Raw genomic sequence first — 21,599 nt, 5'->3', positions numbered from 1 at the left:
AAGAGTGTAAGCAACAATGCAGTATGGGGAAAAATGCAGGATGGGGACAAGGAATTGAGTTCAATTCGATAGTGGTATCACAAGGAAAATTTTATTAACATTTTTATTATTAACATTAACATTTATTAAGCACTTTTATGTGGCTTGGAGTTTATATACATTATCCCAACTGGTCTTGAAAATAAGTTTCTATTCAGATTAATTTCACTTTAGAGGTAAAATGAGCCTCAAAAGTAAATTAATTTACCCAAAATCCCTCAGCCAAAAAGTGGAGAACAGGACTCATATCCAAGTGGGTTTGGCTTTTAAGCTCATACACTAGCTACCTCAGGGAAGCACTACTAAGCCACGGTGTGAGTGGCTATATCACATACATGGGGTACCAGGAGCTGGAGAGGTAGGGTTGCAGCGGGTCAGGACGTTGTTTACATAGAGATAGTAATTACAGCCACAGAGTAGACAAGATAGCCCGGAAAGGGCAAGTGATGTATAAAGGGCTCAAGAAAGGATAATAGTCAGGAAAAGAGACCAACAGGAAATAGTTGGGGTCTGAAGTATTGGGAAAGAAGACCCTCATCTAATGGAAAGGAAGATCAAGAGAGCTTCCAAAAGCAAGAGGTGGTTAAATATGCAGCTGCTACACAGAGGCTGAGAGGGTGAGAAAACAGACAATACCATTGAGTTGGTGGTCTTTAAAAGAATGACTCTGATGGAGAGCAGAGTGCCACACCAGGTACACATGGTGAGAAAGCTGATCTGGCCCTGGGACATGGTCATACACCTGAGCTTCAAAACTTCTCCAATGGCAGGCATCATCTAGGGGTTCTTATTAAAAATATGATTTTCCAGGTCTCACCCCAGCCCCACCAGTCAGCATATCCGTGGAGGAGTGTCTGGGAAGCAGCCCAGAAGATTCTCCAATCAGCAGGACTACATCAGGGTTTCAAAAGCTCTAATGAGCACAAGAATCACCTGGAGGTTTGGCTAAACTCACTGACACTGGCTTTGCAGGTCTGGGGTAGGGCATGAGATTCTTCATTTTAAAATATCCCTAGGTCAATGTTGCTGGTCTGAGGGCATGTTTTTAATGACAATGGACTAGGCCAAAGTTTACTTGTCCCAGAGAAGCAGGGGGCAGTTTTTGATTCTTTTTGACACCTTTTATTTTTTTACCACCTGTGGACCATGCTCCTGGCTCCTTTCCATACTCACCAACAGATGGCAGCAGATCTAAACGTCATCTTCCACAGAAGTACTGGCTCAGAGACAGATACTATTCCATTCCATTTGACTTCCTGCACACCTTCAAAAGCAGCCTTTCTTCACTTCCCCAAGAACAATAATTGAATCAGGTAGGCACCTACCTGATTATATTGGTAGAGAGAAGGTGGGTTCTCTTCTAGGGGGTTCTTACATCATACCCTGTCTGCATCATTCCCTGAACCCTTAGACATGTTTTGCCTTTCTGTAGTTATTACATGTCTTGCAATGCCGTTCAGTTTCTCATATGTGTTAGTATTGTCCCCACCAAGCCTCAGAGATCAGGGATCAAACACTATCCTTCTCTCTCTTCCTAATCTCCACCTATAAAGGTAGATTGCTCATAATATTGAGTATCAATGAATGAATGAATTGCTCACTCACCAATCTAAACAATGTATGTTCTATTTTTTTGGATTTCTTCCAAAAATAAAACACAGAAAACATACCAGAAAGTTTTAAAATGGTCTGGAAAAGCTCTGAACCTATTTGCAAGTCTGTGATTTGTCCATTGGCAATCTACCAACACACCACAATTTTCCTAGGCTGGCAAGTGGACCCTCTAGGGCTAATGCTTCCTGTCTCTGGGGCAGGGTGTGAGGCCACGCTGGCTTAGCACAATGTCAGCTGTCAACCAAAAGGCATGTTTGTTTCTCAAGAGCACTCTTGACTTTTCTATGGCTAGCCTCATTGGCCAACATGCCCCCCCACTCCCAGATTTCCACTCTTTCTTGATGGTTAAAGTATTCTGACTGGTTAAGACTCATAGATAGTTTAGTAGTCTGATTTATTGTTTATTCATCACAAGATTATGTTCATTTTGCAAAATGGCATCTTTCTTTTTTTGAGCAAGTATTTTAATGGTCTGGTCCCAGGTTCTCCACACCATTCTCTCCCTAGGAGGCTGCCCAATCTCATTGCTCTGAATACCTCTTACAGGCCAATGACAGTCCTATTTATATCTCCATCCAAGACCTCACTTCTGAAGTCTACCGTCATAGCCATTGACCCCTGAAAACTCTACTGGATGTCTTACAAGCATCTCAAATTTGACATTTCCCTAAAGGACTACTTCATCTCCCCTTATCCAACCCCCCCAACACACACACACACACACACACACCCCATTCCCAAGTTTGTTTCTTTTCCATTCTTTCCCTTGTTAATTCATAATACCTCTGGTCATCTCAAGTCAAAAAGCTGGTCATTAATGAACGTGGAGTCATTCTGCCACCAAGACTGACCAGTCCAACTGTAAAAAGGCCTGTTAACTTCTCAATATCTCCATCGCTACCCTCCTAATCTAAACCAACATTATTTCTGGCCTAGATTATTAAAAATAAAAGCTACCAAAAACTACTTTTTGATCTTTGAACTCATTCACTTCTTCACTCAACAATTTATGGAATGCCCACTCTGCAGTCATCCATTCCCTCAAGAGCAGAGCAAGTTCAGGAAAAACCCAAGTGCAAACCAGCTGCAATAAAGGCTTTCATGAGGCTTGATGACATAGAAGGAGGGCATGAGTGGTGAGAGGGAGAAGAAAAGGTGCCAGAGAACACTTTCTGGGGATCGTGACAATTAAACTGGGTTTTAGAAAATTAGTAGGGATTTCTCAGGTGGACACACAGACAAAAGCCTTCTGGGTATGGTGGCAGGAAAGTATGGCATGTTCCAGGTATGTCGGGCAGAGCACAAGTTGGAAGGGAAATGGAGACGTGACTGGTGAGGTATGCAGGAGCTAGATCACATAGGGGTACTCTTATGGGCTGAAATGTGACCCCTCAAATTCATATGTTGAATTGCTATCCCCTTGTACCTCAGATTGTGACTGTTTTTGGAAATAGAGGGGATTGAGGGGAAAAGAGGCCATTAGGGTGAGGCCCTAATCCAGTCTGACCAGGGTCTTTATGAGGAGATGTGGCCACACAGAGGGGCAGCGGGAGCATGTGTGTGCAGCACAAGGCCACACGAGGGAAGGATGAGAACACTGCCATCTGCAAGCCAAGGAGAGAGATCCCGTAGAAACCAAACCTGCCAACACCCTGATCTTGGGCTTCCAGCCTCCATAACTGTGGTTTACAAGGCAGAACCTGTGGTATTTTGTAATGGCAGCCCTAGGAAATTAATGCAGATGCTGAGTTTGAACCTTGTCCTAGAGGCAACAGGCAACTGGGAAAGGGTTTAAGCAGGGAAAAGGTGATCTGTACATCCCTCACACCCCCCACTCATGTGGGAAGGATGCCAGGCACTAGAAGTGCAGTTCAAAGAAGCCTCATCTGCATAAGCGATTTTCCCTGAGGGATGAATAGGAGTTAGCCAGATGAAAAAGGCAACAGGTGGAGGCGAGGACATAGAGTCAGAACAAAAGGAAGAGGATGTATGAAGGCCTAAAACTAGAAGGCTTTTACACACTCAAGCCACTGACATTAGCCCAATGTGGGCAGATCTTGGAGAGAGAGGATAAAGCTTCAAGAGATACAGAAGGAGGTCAAGGCCAGATCATGCTTCATAGGCCTCCAAAGTAGGTCCACGATTCAGAGAAATTTCTCTGTGGACCCAGGCCAATTTCGGGCCCTGGGCCGAAGCTGAAGCCATGGCCCCTGGTCGTTGGCATCGTCTCTTTCACGGAGCAGCAGGGGAAGCCTCCCCGCTGCCCGTCTGCCTGCCCGTCTGCCTGCCCAGCACCGCCAAGGTGACACCACCAAATGCATCTCTTTCCAGTCATCAGGATTTGCATTTCAATTTGACTTCTTCCTTATGATTCCAGCCAGAGCTTGGGAATCACTCCCCCTGTCATTCTCTCACCAGTTCTGTTTTCCCTCCCCCCCAAGCCCTCTCCTCCTGTTGAGGTTTTTTTTTTTTTTTTTCCTTGACATCCTGCTCCCCGATGCAGAGAAAAGTCATCCTTAACAGCAGTTTTATTGCCCGGTGATATTAACACAATGAAGGAAATCACTGCTAATTTTTATGAATTATCTCATCATCTGCAACTAATTAACAGCTGCTGAAAGAGCAGGCATTCGGTTTCCCCTCAGAGAGCCTTTACCTCCAAGCGCTTCATAATCGCCCTACCCTTGCCATCCAGGAGGGTCCCTTGCTGGAGACGGCAGTTCCTCTCCACAAGCACTCTCCATCCCCTTGCCCCCCAGCCCTGACCGTCAGCTTTCTTGCCTGCCCCATCCTGGGAGGCAGCAGTGACCCAGGCACTCAGCCATCGCTGGGCTGCCTGTGATGCAGATGATTTAGGTAAGCTGGAACTTTATTAAAATCCTTTCTAAGTGGGCCACTGCTGCTCTCTGTTCTCATTACCCTCCCTCTCCAGAAACCAGGCCTTGGCCTTTGTGCCTTGCTCAAAGTGTCCATAAAACAGAGAGAACAGACAGCCAACAGCTAAATGGCACTTAATCAGGGGATAATCTAGACCCAGGTGGATAGTAAATACTTAGAGGGGCAGAGGGAAGGAAGAAGAGACAGCAACAGAAGAGGAAGACAATGGAGAGGTTAAAAATACATCTGTGCAGCCTCCAGAGAGAGGAAGTGCGCAGACACGCCGTGCCCCTGGCTGGATGGGGCCTCTGAGATCACAGCAGGAGAAAGTGATGAGAAAGGCTCAGAGAGGTGATATGAACCCTAAAAGTTCAATACTTCCATGACCTGGGACTCATTCTCATTCTCGTCCTGGGCTTCCTGTCACCAAGCTTCTCTGGTCACTAAGAATAAGCCTTACCAGGCTTATTCTTCCAATCCCGCTTTACTCTTCCTCCAACTAGAACCCTTCCTGAGACTGAAGATCCTCCCTTGCATTTGCAGAGATGAAGGGAAGCACACCAAGGGGAGGCCTGGAAGGTGAAAAGCCCCTCAGCTGGCCCACCCCTTTGTGGGAGGCATTAGAGCCAAGCAAGGCAGGGGATCCCAGCAATGACGGGCCAAGCACATACAGCCCTCCTTCTAATGGTCAAGCGCCTCACACAGGGTGTTCTATTCTAACTGGAAAGGCCAGAGACTGCACACTGCTGCTACAGTCCCTGGACATTACTGGAGAGACACTGGCAGGGAAGCAGGAGCTGAGTTATCCCTGTGAGGAGGGTCTAGCTCTTCCCAGAGGTCTGGGGTGGAGACACCATGTGGTGTCACCCCCAGTTCTCATGCATCCAGGTCTGGAAGAGCCCAGGCTGCCTACCACCAGCTTCCACCTTCAGAGGTCTTGGCAACCACACTCTGGGCCTTGGCAAGGAGGTCCCATTGCCTGAGAAGCCTTTTCTCAACATCCTGAAAAGCCCCAAGAGGCCAGCTCCAGGTTTGTATAGGGGGTCCTGGGTTGACAAGGTCCTCGGGACAGACAGTCCATCCTGAGTGGGCTGTAAGAGCACAAGGGAAGCCAAGAACTCTACCCTCTTTCCCAGGCTCCAAGGACTATGGGGGCGGGGGGGGGGGCGGTCCATACTTCTGGGCTATTGATTCAAAAAGTTTAGTTCAACCAGAAGAGAAGGAGGCGGCACTGGTTTTAAAAAAAAGGAGAGCCATATACTCAGAGGCAGACAGGACCTGGATTTTAATGCTAGCTCCAGTCTCATACTAGCTGTGTGACTTCGGGCTAGTTCTATAACTTCTCTGAGCCTCATCTGTCTTATCTATAAAATGTACATGATGGTGGGATAAAAAATTTCGAGCTCTATAGACCCCAGAACATAATAAACACTTAATGTTGCTCTTAAAATAAGGCTAGATACTTCCGGCTCCCAAAGCCCCCACTGTTACATCAAACTCTTCTTTCTCTTTGAGGGTGATATCCCCACCCCTACCTCTATTTCCCCTCTAAAAAACAAAAACAAAAAACAAAAAACTGGAGGCCCCTACCTGGGCTGTGTATCCATCTTAGAAAGAAAGGACTCTTTGTGCCTTCCTGGGAGAGAAGCACCCGGTACATTTAACAGGGCTGAATAAATAGCAATAATAATATATGTTCAGCCATTAGCCGCATAAGTAATCAAAGATCACTGCCATATGATTCCTGGTTAAACATCATTTGGAATCTAATAAATAAGCGGCTATAAATAAAGGCACTGTGCAGACTCGTCCTCTCTGAGCGGGCACAGCCTCTGATCTTATTTTTAGCCTAAAGGTGCTTTCAGCGCTACTCCCGTGGTTCAATTTTAAGTTAATTTCTCTCTCTCAAATGTCTGAAAAGGAAGCCTGCATGGGCAGGGCCAGGGAGGAGAGCTCAGGCGCACGTTCTGCCCTCCGACTCTTTAAGGAAACCCAAGTGTTCCGGGGGTCCTGGACAGGCCTCATTCATGTCCACCCCTCACCTTACAGTGGCCTCCAAAAGGGAAGCACAGTGGCGATAAGAGAGGAAGGTGCCTGTTGTGGAGGATGGAGCCCAGCTCTAGAGCCAAAGAAATCGGGGTTCAAATCCAGGGTCTTCCACGTTCCACATCAGCAACCTCAGTCTCTCCAAGCCTAAATACCAGATGTTATCAACCCCACTGCTGCAGAATGTTGCGAAGTTAAATTACAATATTTATAGAAAGTGAGTGCCGTCACTAGAGGCTCAATAAACACGAATGTCATTTCACCCAGGCATACAGTCCTTTAAAGCAATGGCCCATGGCCTTTTCATGAGCTCCACTTGAGATGCAGAGAGAAGAAATATCAAGAAGGGAAAAAGAAGCCCAAAATGCCATCATGTCCATGGGCCCTGAACCACAGGGGTCCCCACTGCTTAACTCTGGAGCCAGCCCGTTCACACTAATGTGCCGCTATTTGTACGGCCCTAGAGTTCCCTCATGTCTGAAGTCCTGGTTTTCCACATTTTGAATATCCACAGTGAAATATCCTATTTTCTGTATTTTCCAAAAAGCCTATCCCCCTGCAGGGCACGATCCACATGAAGTAAGTACCAGGGCACAGAGCACAGGCTGGACCAGCTCTAGCACCCAGATTCCTAATTCCCGGTTCATGGCAGGACCTTCCTACATCACGTTGCTTCTCTAAGCACAAGCAGATCTGTCCCTTTCTGGAAGGATGACAGGCAGAGTAAAGACAGTCTGCTGGGACTCTGGGGGACGTTATTCTCTGCAGGCCCCGTGGCAGGAAATAAACTCATCACTCCAAGCCAAAGCCAGCAAAGCCCACGTGACCTGGCCTCCGAGAACATTCGGCCTGTGGGCTAGCCGTTCAGAACCCTAACATGTTATAAGTGGTGGGATCACTAAATCAACATAATGAAGTGTTTCCTGTTGCACAGTCCCTTCCCAGCTCTCTGTTCCCTTGTGGTACAATCTCAGTCACACTAAAGGGGCCAAGGTGTCAGGTTCCCTCTACCCTTCGAGGAAAAGTATTGGCTCCTGTGCTCCGGGCTGCCTCTTCTTAAGGTAACAGTCAACTCTGACAGGAGTCAGGACACTCGGGCCAACTTTATACTGGGGACAGTTTACTAAAGAATGTCTGGTCCCCTGCTGTTCAAGTGGCTTAGCCCTCCATCTTGGAGGCCATCTACACAGAGGCAAAAAATAATGGCTCCCCCCAAGATGTCCACATCCTAAAACCCAGAATCTGAGCATGTGTTACCTTCCATGGCAAAAGGGACTTTGCAAATGTGATTAGGGTTATAGACCTTGAGATGGGGCGATCATCCTGGAAGATTCTAGTAAGCTCAGTATTACCCAGTGACTTCTTAAAATTGGAAAGGCTTCTTGGCTGAGGCCAGCAAGTTGTAAGGTGAGAATAACTTATGCTGAGCTTTGACGATAAAGGAAGGGGACACTAGCCAAGGGATGCAACCGACTCCAGGAGCAGGAAATGGCCTCAACTGACATTCAGCAGTAAAACCCAAATCTTGGCTTTCTAACGAAAAGGAACTGAATTCTGCCAACAATCCAAATAAGCATGAAGCAGATTTTCCCCTGGAGTCTCCAGGAAGCAGCACAGCCCTGCCAACATCTTAGTTTAGCCCAGTGAGACCTACATTGGACTTCTGACTTATAGACTATAAGATAATAAATCTGTCTTATTGAGTCACTAAGTTTGTGGTAACCTGTTACCAATAGAAAGCTACAGAATAATAATCATGGGTGAACAACTGATAGTAACTTATTTATTGACCTAATAATTATCAGACACTGTGTTAGACATTTTGCATTTGTTACTACATATAAACCCCAACAATCCTATAGGGTATTATTGTCCCGTTTTATAACTTAAAAAAAAAAAAAGAGCAACTCAAACTTTGCCCAAGGTCCTGTGCTCAAACTAATTAAATCCCTGGCTTGTGTGTCAGGAAAGCCCACACTATGCTGCCATCCAAGAGTATACTTGCCAGAATGTTGAGTAAAACTACTAATTTTTGAAAGAAACAAAAGAAAGGGAACTACTGCCCATTAAGTATCACTAGATGTCTACATATCTCCTCTCTATTAATATAGTAACCAGCTATGGTAAATGCCCATGTGAGCAACGTTGAGCAATTTGCCTAAAGGAGCAGGGCTATAAGGGAGATTCATCTCCATGAATTGTGAATCTTGCTCCATTGTGCTGAGCTGCTCCAGTATGCCTGGGAAGTGAAGGCCTGAATGTGAACTCCAAGCTCTTTGGGTGAACATTCCCATGGCTTCACAGTAAGATGAGCACTTGCTTGAGACCCAAAAGAGAACCTCCCCACACAGCCCCCCCGCCCATGACCAGGCTACAACCACAAGGCAAAGCAGCAGTCCTCCCTGCCCCAGCATCTTGCTCAGAAGAGGGTGGCCCTGGATGTCCTGTCCTCCCAGGGACCAGTACTGCTGTCTGGGAGATAATTTCTGGGGCAGATGGGGACTAGCTTGCTTACATGTATAGAACACCAATGGGAACACTTTGCACAGACATTTTCACTCATTTATACCCTATTTAATCTCTACCATCTCCACTTATTTCCATTCAACAACCTCAATTCCTTTAGCACTCTAGATTTTCCAAGTTGGCTCTAAAGGGGATATTAGCATTCAACCACATTTCTAGGTAAAGGTTTCTTTAGGTCTAGAAACCCCAAGAGCTCCATGAAGGGCAAGGAGAATTACTAACTGATGGCGTGTTCTCCCCCTTGCCCGGCCTGTTGGCCTGAAACTTCCAGAGGCCTTCCCAGAGGTCAGCTACTGCAATTCTATGCCTGCACAGGCCAGTGGCTGGTCCCTCTTTGGAGCAAGTCCTTAGCAGAGCTTTCTGCTGAGGCCCCTGGGGCTGTATGCTTCTCTTTTCTGTCATCGCTGGGAAAATCCCTGTTCTTTCATCTGTGAGCTGAAAGCTCAAAGTCTCATGTTGTTAGATCCCAGCCACTGGGGGAAATTTATGAGTGTTACAGCAAAGCGGCATTCCCTCGCCTGCCTGTGTCACTCCCTGCTTGAAAGACCGTGTGCTAGAAAGAACGGGAAAGCACAGCTTGGAAGAAAACCACCAGGGTGACACAACTTAGCAAAGTTCCTAGCACCCAAATCCTTAATACAAGTATCTTCAGACAATGGGGTGACCTCTGCAGGCTTTCAAAGAGTGGCCTCAGCTCTGCATGTTGAGAGCAAAACTTGACAGCTGAAGAGCAAGGGTGGGGTTGTAATTACAGGCCTAGGCAGAGATCTAGTTGGGTTTCCTTTCACCCAAGACTGGTCAGCCAATTGACTGAGATGGGTCCACCAAGGGGCTCTGAACCCGCTGAGCAGACCCCACCGGGCTGGAGCAGGTGCCTCTGGACTGGAGGTAGATGGGGGTGTGGACAGTATTGACTGTTTCTGATTTGGGGGATCATATTTTAACTGGGAAGGAGATAAAAAGAAAATCCACTTGGAGGTTGACCAAGATGATGAGTGGAATCCAAATGCTGAGAAGGAAGGACAGTCAAAGGTGCTAATGATGACTTTCTGGAAGAAAAAACATACCGGGGCCGTGAAATGGCAGTGCTGCAAACTTCAGAGACGGCATCATGGCAAAAGGCACTAACCTGTCCCCTATGCTCCTGAGGAACAGAGGTAAGACGTAGAGGGAAGGCTCAGAGACAGGTTTTGGCTCCACAGAAAGAAAAAACAATGCTCAGAACTACTCAAAGGTAGAGGGGGATATACTGGGGTCCTAGGCACCATGAAGATTTGTGACTAAAGTACCAGCAGACAAACCAAGCTCAGTACGGGAAAAATCTGCTGGCAGACAACAGGCAGGAAAGAGCTGGGGGCGAGTGGAAGGATCCCAGCTGGGAGGCTGGGTCCAGATTCAGGACCCTAGGCTCTGGAAAGGTGAGACAAACAAGGTCAAATAATGGTCCCAGGTGTGCCCAGCACCGTCAAAACAGCAGGAAGGTTTCAAAGTTGATAACAAGCAGAGACTTGGCACCCAAGTGGCAACACAGATGAAGGGGGGGCTGCGTTGGGGGAAGGGGATTATACATCAGAGACCTGGTGTTCAGATCTGAGGGACAAAATAAGACCAGAAGCCAAGACTCATCTTGATGTTGAGTCATTAAACTGCTAACTTGGTCATAATGGGTCAAGACCAGCTCCAGGACCAGGAATTTGCAGCAGGGATCAGGGAACATGGAGACAGAGCAGCGGGGCCACTGTGGTGTCCCTGGCAAGGACCACTTGTTAAGAACCTCTTTGTGTTACATGAGACCATCGTAGTCTCTGCCTTGCAATGGCTTTCAAATGTGAGGCTCCATTGCAACTTACCTTAGGTCTACATCATTCATTCATTCACTCATTCATTCACTTAATAGATACTTAGTGAGCACTTATTATACACCAGACACTGTCTTTTGGGCTGGGGAAACAGCATAAAAGCAAATGAAGAGTTTTTCCTGATGAGAGGACTCAGACATTAAGCAGATAGATAAGTACTGAGTTTGTCAGATGGTGGTAAGTGCTAGAGAAAAAATAAATGAATTAAAAGGGCTAGGGAGGGCTGGGTGTGACCTGCAGAAGGGAGGGGGGAACCACGCAACTACCTGGGGGAATTCTGTTCTGGGCAGAGAGAAGAGCTGGTGCACAGCCCTTAGGAGGGAGCACTCTGGGTATGTCTGGGGAGAAATAAGGAAGCCGGTGGGTGAGGCTGGCGTGGGGTGAGCAGCAGGCAGAGTGGCAAGGGGTGGGAAGGGAGTAACAGGACAGTGAGGGAGACCACACAGAACTCTGGGCACAGTAAGGACTGACTCTGTTTTACTCTGGTGTGAGATGAGACAAGAAGGCACTGGAGGAGTTGAGCAGAGAAATGACATCACCCAACTCACATTTTGAGACTCAGAAAAGACAGAGTAAGAGAGAAACAGAGACACCAGTGGGAAAGCAATAATCCAGGTGAGAGGGAACACTTTCTTAGAACACTTTCTTAGAACTGAAGTGGTAAGAAGTGGTTGGGTTCTGGACACAACTGGAAGGAAAAAGCTAACAGCATTTGTTGATGGAAATAATATAGAGTGCCAGAGAAAGACAAGATGGATTATGACTCCAAGGATGCAGATAGGATGACATGAGCATTAATGAAACGGGGGGGAGGGTGGTAAGAGAAGCAGACTTGGAGGGCAAAATCAAGAGTTGAATTTTGCACATGTCAAGTGTGAATTTCAATTAAACATCCAAGTGGGAACAGCCACCTATGGGCCTGGAATTATAGGAAAAGGTCAGGGCCAGAGACGAGATTAAAGAAGCAGAAGCATGGAAAGCCAGGCAGTAGGAGTGGAGAGCGGTCTGGCGACAGAACCCTGGGGGTCTTCCACATTCAGAGGTCAGAGAGATGAGGAGGAATCAGCAAAGGAGACTAAGTAGATGGTGCGGGAGGGCAAGGGCCAAGATGGAGTGTGGCCCAGAAGCCAAGAGAGAGAATTGTCTCAAGGAAGAGGGAGGGAAAGACTGTCAACTGTGGCTGGTAAATCTAGTAAAAGAGGCCTGGGGTGGGGGTTGGATCTAGCAAAGTGGTGGTGTCATTGGTGGGGTAAAGCTAATGGGAGGGAATCCTGTTGATGGAGTGAGACATGGAGGCAGTTCTAGCAGGACATTCTTTTGTAACTTCACTGTGAAGGGAAGGAAATAGGGAGTTAGCTGCAGAGGAATGTGGGGCTCAGGGAGGTTTTTAAGGTGGGGGCCATTCAGGTCTGTCAGCCAGGTCCTAGGACTACACCCCAGTGTGGAAAGCCCATGACACTCTGAGGGCAGAGGAGAGAGACGTCAGTCTCTCAGGATGAGCCTAGGCCTGTGAGGCAGGTGGAATTCAGATAAGTTTTTTTCAGAGTTTGGGAATGAGAGGCAGGTAGAGGCAGGTAGATACTAGTGAAGACGGTGTAGCTCTGAGTAAGCAGATGCATCCGCTGACTGAGAATTCTGAAAGGAAGCGCTTTCCAAATCAGATGGGGATTCTCAGCTCCTAGAAAGAGGTGAAATGTAAACCAGGGTTTAGAAGAAGGGAACAGACAGGATTTGGTGGAGGAGCAGGGAAGAGTACAGCAGGCGGGAAAAGGCTAAGTGCTGGAGATGGGTGGTGGCGGTGGTGAGTTTTCCATGATAACAGATGTCATTCTCACACACTCGCTGCACGCCTGACACTGTTGAATGCCTCCCATGTGTTAACTTACTGAATTCTCATAACAACATGAGGTAGGGACACCTATTATCCCATGTTATAGATGAAGAAATTAAATCACTAGGAAATTAAGTTCCTGGCCAAGGTCATACAACTAGTAAGGGTGGAGCTCAGATCTGAAGAGAGTCCATGGGCTGGCATCAACCTCTAAGTTATGCTGGAGTCTCCTGGAGTCCAGTCTGGTGTTCCCCAAAACACTTAGCTCCATTCCCCCTTTGTTCTCCAGCCTCACTCAGCTTAGAGTTAAAATAGTCATTTTTAAGGCATCTTGGTGAGTCAGGGGGGAAGGAACTGAGAGAACAGGAAGACACGTGAGGGACACAATCGTGGGCTGCCCCAGATGGCAGCTCCCCCCCAATTATGTTGGCTTTCTCAGCTGGAACACTGTCCCTGTGATGAGAGCTGAAAAGCAGGGCTCAAGTCTACCCCTGGGGTGGTTTCAGAACAGTGACCCTCTCCTCTGAAGGGGCTCATGCTTACAGGAAGAGTCTCAACTCCAGAAATCTCCCATCATGGCCTCAGGGTCTCTGGGGTCCAGCACAATGGCACTGTCAGCCAGGCCAGGGCACCGGGTACATCAACACTGAACCCCACTGATCTGGGGTTCTCTTTCTCCTCCTCATGACAGGCCCTACAGTCTGGCCTGCACTTGGCTTCAACCAGGCACCATCATTCACCTCAGTGGGGAGAAACACCCACCAACAAGACACAGGGGGGCCGTCGGATGGCCTGATGGTACTGTCTATGGCTCTTGTAGCCCCCCTGAAGTGTTCCCCAGCAGTCAAGGCTCAGCCCCACCAAGTCAAGATGGAATGTGTGCCTGCTCACCAGTGCGAGGTGTGACCACTGTCTTGCCTACAGCTGAGCTGCAAGGCTGTGAGTGGGTGTGCGGGCGGTGGTTACACACACGTGTGCACCCACCCACATAGGCACACACACGCTCAGGCATTCGGGGACATCTGGTGACAGCTCCCACCACCGCCCGTGCTTCTCCAACTCTTCCGTCAGAGGCTGCAGGGAGAAACACCCAGACAGGTTGACACCAACCAAATAAAAAGAGTAGGTAGAGCTTCCTGTCTTATCTGGCTGACCCATGCCATCAGGACCAAATGAGGTCGTGGTTTAAATTAGGCAGATGGTTGCTTCAATGCTAAGCTCTTATTAATGGTTGTTAATGAGGACACAGTGATAATGGAATGTCTCCCTAGGAGAACGGACCAAAGGCTAAATATTCTATCACAGAGGATATTGAAAGGGGTCTTAGAGGTAACAGGTACAATGTCCCAGTTGATGCTGAAATCTCCGTCCAACCTCCCAGTGGTCACCTCCAGCTGTGGGGACCTTCGTAACCCAAATATACCAGTCCATCTGCTTAATGAGTGTTCCTTTTTACATCGAACCAAAAATCTCTCTCCACAATTTCTACCTTCCCCCCACCCACCCCACATCACCAAAGGAAAAAAAAAAAAAGCTTGCTAATGACTCACTCCCCACTTGAGGACTTTTGTAAACCATTTCACAGTGCTGGAGACAAGGCTTTGAAATTTTGATAAAATATCACCAGGGTTTCATCCAGCAGAGCAGCAGACACCATCCGGCCACCCCAGGTGCAGAGGGGTGAAATGAGAGCCCAGAGAAACCAGGCCCTTCCGGCACACAGGAGCAGGCAGCCACATACCCAAATTATCTGAAAGTCAGCTCTGTCCAGTCAAGTCTATCCAGTCAAGTCTATCCAGGACTTTGTTTTTGTTGTGCAACCACAACCTCATCCCTGCATCTCTGAGTGCCCAGCTTCCTCCCAGAGGTCACCATGATATGTTTAAGGAAACATGTTTGCAGCCATCGGCCTGATTTCATGGGATCCTTAGCTCAGTGCACTGGCCCCAGGTGGCTTTCAGTCCTCACCCACCGAGAACCCACTGCTTACTGGTTCCCAGCCACCCTCACACCTCACCCCTTGCCCCACCTGAGACACATACTTTCTTTTTTCTCTCTGAGGTTTCCTTCTGCCTGAGCTTGGGCAAATCACAAACTCTGCCCTCCCCGAAGATGTGCTTACTTCTACCTGCTCAGGTGACGCTGTGTAAGAACCTGTTAGTGCAAATGTCACTGGCTACTGGGGCTCAACAGTCCTGACGCTGCCAAGGGGACTTTACCAATTCACTTTACCTTCTTAGCACCCCTGTTTTCCTTATCTGTAAAGTTGAGCTGTTCAGCCTAAGTCATTCCTCACTTCCCAAAAGACAAGGTCGCCTGAGGAAGAAGATGAGGTCCTGAATGCCGCCACCCTGAAGCGGACCACGCCAGAGGTGAAGATGGCCGATGGGCCGGTGGGCTCAGCAGTGAAGCCCTCCTCATTCCTCAGAAGCCGTGGGGGTGGCAGGGGTCGGGCAGGGAGGAGAGTGGAGACACCCTAGTACATGCAGGCACAAGCACGGCTGTTTTCTTTTTCGGCAAAGGACTTCTTCACCCGATTACACATCTTATGTACTTATTGATAAATATGATTATTGACATTGGTGAGTAAGGACCCCTACCTGGGAGAAGAGAAATCTGAAAACTGACAGGTCAGCCCAGATAATCTGGGTTGTGGCTGTCTATTCCTTTGTGCTGGAAGAGCCTGGTTATTCTGGGCTTTTACATCACCCCTCTATGCCTGGGATGGCCGGATGGTATCTGTGTCCCCACTGGATGAAACCCTGGCGATATTTTGTCAGAATTGCAGAATTGCAGACTTGTCTCCTTGCCATTGGATAATCCATCCTGCAAACATTTACTGAGCACCTGAGATGCGCCAGGTTCTGTGCTAGACCCAGAAACATGGACAATGTAAGAAAGTCACACAGACTCACAGATGAAAGTTAGGGGAGAATTCACATCCCAGAAACCTTCCTACACATCATCTCCAATGATAGATGAAGGAGAAAGGCATCGACTTCCATTTGTCTCTAATGGGAGAGACCAACTGATCGCCTATCTGGCTGACTCAACTTAGAAAAGAGATGAAAACTTACATGTCAATCAAAATTTCATAAACCACATTAGCCCATCATATTATTAAAGGGATGCCACTATTCAAAAGCCCCATGGCGACTCCCCCACATGGCAGAGAATTCAGCTTGTGTAGTTGGATCTCAGTGTGCCAGATATATTTAATAAAGAGCTAAGCAAGATGAGAATCCAGTATTTTTTAATTTTTCCCCTTTGCCCTCTCAATTCCCTTATTATCTTCATCTTTATAACATTTCAATGTTCTGTGTTTAACATTCTCCACACAGGACTTGGAGTTTCTTGGGAGAAACAAAGTAAGTAAAAAATTGTAGTTGTAAGGTGCTTAGGGGTCCGAGGAAGACAGAGAATCGAATAAATTCAAGATCTTGCTGCTTCACCGCACAGGGAAATCTTATACAAGGAAGAGCATCAATTGCTACCTGCCTGTGAGTTCAGGGCCACCCTCGACCAGCAGGACTTTGGGGCCACCAGCTGCGAGACCCTGTCATTCCCACATCTCGGGGACCTCATCTGTCCTGTGGATTTTGTTGTTTGCCCTTAAGAAAATTATTTGGAGGTAAAAGGATCACAGAAAAGCACAAGACTCTATTAACAACAAAGACTCCTTTCCTCAATTCCTTCACCCAACATATGCGCTGTGATGGCTGTGATGATGGCGGGGGGGGGGGGTCCAATGTTTCCAGGGGTGCACCAGCTGCCTCAGAGCGAAGCAGAAGAGACAGCTTTGGAGACAGACAGATTCGAATTCCAGTATCTGTGTGACCTTAGACGAGTGATTTAAACTCTGTGAGCTCCCATTTCTTCATCTGTAATGTGGGATCATTAATTCTGATGTGAAGAGTGCCTGAAATGTGCGAAAGACTCAGCAGAGCGCCTGACAGAGAGGAAGGCCTTTCTAAGGCAGGTTATTCTGGTGATTATTATTGTTTAGCACCATATCCTCAGTGCTTGGCATGCAATAAATACTCATGGAGGGAATGAATGAATAACTGAATCACTGCATTTACTATTATAGCCCAAACATTGCAGTCATATCTTCAACTTGTTTCTATCCTCTTTTAAGTAAAAGGAACAAATGGATATTTCTTTCGCTTTCCGCTTCCTCTCTTTTCATCAACTCCCTCCAAGAAGTCCACCTCTTTAAGTACAGGGAAGACCAGAAGAATGTGCTTTCAAACCATGATACTGAATTTGCATGGGAACCATGCAAGAGCCATGGGCTCATCCACCCATCACATGCATGGAGCTTGAGCAACACGCTTGGTCGTGTCAGGCCCTGTGTTAGGTGACTGCTCTCCTGTGACACGCAGAGTCTGGTGGGAAAATGGCACAACAGTCGGGACAGCCTGGTGAGCGCAGAACAGGTGTAAGCACAGGGGGTGGGAGAAAGGCAGGGAAACATGATTTCCCCAGGGAAAGACAGGTGGAGTGATGGGGGGGGAGGGCGCAGGACCTGTGCACAAGAAGAACTATTTAAATCCATGATGGTGGTAACAGAAGAGGAGGAGGAGTTTTCCAGAGAGAAGACGGAAGGGGAGGGCGTCACAGGAGGTGAGTGGGTAAGGCAGGAGTGGACCTCCTGCTGTAGTTGGGTAACAGTGAGTAGTTCAGAGTGGCTAAAATGAGGGGGGCAAGGAAGGAGTAAGAAGAGGTAGGCTGGCAAATACTGATTCAGTACCCAATGTGTTAGGAAGAAGGGTAGCATTTGCTAATGTCAGAAACATGATCAGAGAAACGACAAGAGGTAATGACCTTCATGTACTGTGGAAGCTTCCTGGCTGGCAAGAGGAGACAGGGTAGGCAGCGAGGAGAGCACTGCAAGAGGAGTCAAGGAGAGAGGTCGCTGGTGCGGGCCACCTCCCTGCTGTGTGACCTTGACCAAATTATTGCCCCCTCGGGGCTGCTTCCTCATCTGTGAAATGAGCAAGTTGAAAAGTGGGCTCCTTAGCATCCGTCATGGCGCTAAGATATTATGATGATCCCTTTAAGTAACAGAGGGCTGCCAAGATGGGGTAGGGTCTCCTCAGAGCATTTATTAACTTGTGCTTTCTACAGTCATCACTCAGAGGACCCAGAGGGACAGAAGCAAAATCAAAAGACATTTCAGAAGATAGATGACGGAAGGGGGCTGACATATGTGTGAGAGTTTGGGGAATTTATGCGGACAGCCTTGCAGTCATAAATAAAATCCTTTTCTCTAACCCAAAATCTCATTCGGGGGGTAAACACTGGACACTGTAATTTGGCTGTATCTCCCACCCCATGCCTCACTTGAATGAAAAACAGCAGTCCCAAGGCAGGGTAATGGGTTAGACCGCCTCTTTACAAACATCCATATTGTCAGCGGCAGACAAGCGGGGCTGAGGATGGAGCAGGCGGGGCAATTTATCTCGGTGATTCCTGGTCTTTTCTTGAAGCCTTGCTTGCACAGCCATCTATTCTGAGGCTAGGGAGCGGGGGGCACTGGGGAGAGAACCCAGAAAAAAAAATATGGGGAGAAATGACCCTGGAGAAGTGGAGCAGAGCGCCCCCTCCTTCCACACGAGCCTCTTGAGGACTTAGGAGACTCCAGCGCCATCCACACCGGTCCAGCCCATCTGTGTGCAAGGCTGCCTGCTGCGAAGCGCAGCTACTTGTGTTGTCTTGACCTACTTCTCTCCCCATCCCTGCCCTACTCCAGATCCCCTCTGGGGTCCATGTAATTAGCACCTTTCCATCCATAAAGATCAGGAGACTTTTCAAAAGCTTCTGGGCTCCAGGATAACCAAGGAGACAAGGAAAACGGATCCTGGCATGGCTGAGGAAGCTTTTCTTTTCTTTTCTTTTCTTTTCTTTGTTGGCTTAACTCTGCTTCCTGGCCTCTGTGGGAGTCAGGCCTGGTTTGACCTTGCCAGTTAGCGGGGGCCCTGGCTGGAAACCCGTTGGAAGTGGCCTGGCATGAACCAACACTCCAGGCCGGGGGGAGTCTTGACAGAACTGGACAAGCAGTGCTCCAAGGGTGGGGGTGGGAGCTTGAGGGGTGCCTCTCATGGTCTCTGTTGTTGGCATAACAGCCAAGAGAGGGATCTGTCAACTCCACTTTCTGCGTCCCTCCTGGAAAACGAGTGTCAGGAGAGCTGAGGCTGGGAGGTGCCAATTCTGGCTCAATCCCTTTCCGCTTCCCATTAGCGACAAATGGAAATTGATGGGTTACCACTTTATCCGCTCATTTAGAGGGGGAGAAACCCTCAGCAAATGCTGAATAACTGTAGGCATCTTATAAATTAAGCATCTTAAGGATACGCACCGTTTTGCATTGCTGCTGAGCAGAATTAAATTAGGTTTTGAAGTTTCTGTAGAAATGAATGAGGGAGAGGGAGGGAAGGTTTTGTTTTTAATTCCCTTTTTTTAAGCATGCAGAGAAGAATGCCAAGGGCAGGGTGGGGGGGAGAACCATGTCACCTGTCGCCTTTCTGATTCCAATCAGCTGCTGCTGCAAATGCATGGAGAAACGAGCCCACGTTCACAGACTGCAGCTCAGATTCTGGCACGTGACGCCCAGCCTGGGCGAGGCCTTGGCTTTTCACTGACCTCTTCCCTCTCAGGTCCCCTGCCCATGGCCAGAAAGCCATCCTTTGGGACCTTAGCACCAGCCCAGATGACCACAGGAGGAGTTCAGGAGCTTGGAGCCAGTTCCCAGGACTCAGCGTCATGACAGCTTCCTTCTAAACCAGGATTGGGCTACAGGATCCTGCTTCGTTCAAGGACTCTACATTCCTCCCTCTGCAGCTCCCCTGCCCCGGTCCTGCCAGAGAGGCTTTGGGTGGGTATGTCAGGAAATCAGCCTGGGGCTTGAGTCCCTCGGCACTCCTATCCGGCCTGGCCCAGGGGGCTTCCTTTTAGACTGGCCTTCTTGTGACCAATAACCCACCTGCCTGGATTTCTCATGGCTCTGCTCCACTCTCTGTCCACACTGACCCCCGACACCCATACACATGTAACACCCCAGTTCCTGACATCTTATGTCTGTCCCAGGCCATTAAATGACTGTCTGCACTATTTCTCTATCCCTGGTGCTAGGCTGGGGCCCCAGGACCTGCAGCAGTGGTGCCTCAGCCTGCAGTGCCCAGACCCTGCTCAGTGTTGGGGAAAAGAGGCACCTGGATTCCCAAGGCCTCTTAGACCCCAGGTAAAGTCAAGGATCCCCCAGGGATGGGGGTACTGATGGGGCATGGGGCAGCACTGCCCACCCACAAGACCGTGGGCACCTCCCCATAATGACAAGGAGAGCGCAGCCAGAAAACACATCGCCAATGACCCTGCCCTCCCTCTCCAGAACCAGGCCAGGATGAACAGACACCAAGACAGGGGCCTGGCCAGGAAGTGGCACCAGAGTCACTAAGAGGGAGCCAGGCTTCATCCAAAGTCAGCTCTCCAGAAAGTCTTCTGGGATTGACCAGAAGAGAGGAGAGGTGCTGTCTTCTCTTGTCTCCAGCCTGGATCTGGAATCCCTTCCACCTTCACCTAACGGCTGCCCCTCAATGAGCTGGGCTGATTCGGTCACAAAGTGTAACAGGGATGTCAGCATCTTTACTCTCCTCACAAAGGAAGCAGAGCATGTTGGCCAGATGAGAGATGGGCACCTGTTGGCTACCCCCATCCTCACCATCATCCCCACCCCATTTGAGCTCAGGAACACACAAGGCAGGGCCAGATGTCCCCTGTGGGCATCAGGGGTCTCAGGAGGGGCATGATCCAGAGCCCCCAGGGGCGGTATGAGCAGCACTTACCGATCCTCAGGGAGTGCGGGCTGCAGGCGACCATCACGAGCCACGCGGGAAGCAGCACCAAAGGCGCCGAGACGCGGGGCATCTTCTATAAATCCTCATGGAGCCCTCTGCTGGTCTGGGCATGACATAACTCTGCAAGACAGTGGTGCCAGCTGTGAGTCCCAGGCCCCTGCCAGGAGCCACCCACTCAACCCAGTGACCCCAGCTTCTGAGAGCCTCTGTGGTGAGAGGCAACGATGCTTCCACAGAGCTGCCTCTGTCCATCCCCCCTCCTAACACATACAGAGGGCCCGGGTCCTAACCCCCCACCCCACTCAAATCGGGTGCAGGCCAGTGTCACTGAGCTGAATGAGCTGAGGGTTCCACTTTATAAAAATCTCTACTTGGGAATGCAAACTTCATCTGCTCTTAAAGAATGGGAGCCATGAGCAGAAGAGGAAGGTGGGGGGAAGCTTATGTCATTGTCCCCAGATATATCCCAGGTACTGCACACAGGAGAGTGGTGTAGGAGGGGACTGGGTTCAAGTCCAGCTCCTCCACTTGCCAACTGGGGGCCTCTGTGTGACTTTCTCGGTCACTCAACTCAGCAAGTATCGTGATGGCAGTTTTACCTGTGTGGTGGAGTTACCTGAATGCTCACTAAGATAATACAGGAAATGACACCATGCTCTGGGGCTGGCCGAAAGAAAAAACTAACTGTTCACATGTCAGTTCTCCTCTGGTCCAGAAGGCAGAGGTTCATGCCAGCAACTGGTGAGGGCAGAGATGCACAAGCACATCCCAAGTTATGAGCAGGTTTCCTACATGCTCCTGCTGCCTACTGAGCTTGAGTCCCTCCTCACCTTTCACCCACTAACCTCTCTCCTCTTTCCTGAGATGAGTACCCCGATGGCAAAGCCAGAACTTGGAGGCGCTGCCTCCCCCCAAGAAAGCATGAGTGTTATCCCCTCACTGAGACCTTTC

The 21,599-nt window shown here is 48.7% G+C and overlaps 1 protein-coding gene across 1 annotated transcript in view; it reads right to left on the bottom strand.

Annotated features, from left to right (window-relative positions):
* The window catches only part of GRIK4 (glutamate ionotropic receptor kainate type subunit 4), a gene marked incomplete at both ends in the record, with an annotated part of 271,471 nt that extends 250,753 nt beyond the window's left edge, over nt 1–20,718 (bottom strand). The window contains one exon of the mRNA XM_084249559.1: nt 20,637–20,718. Within this exon, the coding sequence (XP_084105685.1) occupies nt 20,637–20,718 (82 nt within the window). The remainder of the gene's footprint in view (nt 1–20,636) is intronic.
* Between the last annotated feature and the right edge of the window lie 881 nt (nt 20,719–21,599).

The sequence above is a fragment of the Talpa europaea genome, assembly GCF_964194135.1.
Source record: "Talpa europaea genome assembly, chromosome: 12".
In the NCBI taxonomy this organism is placed as follows: Eukaryota; Metazoa; Chordata; class Mammalia; order Eulipotyphla; family Talpidae; genus Talpa; species Talpa europaea.
This window is presented reverse-complemented; position numbering and strand designations above follow the sequence as displayed.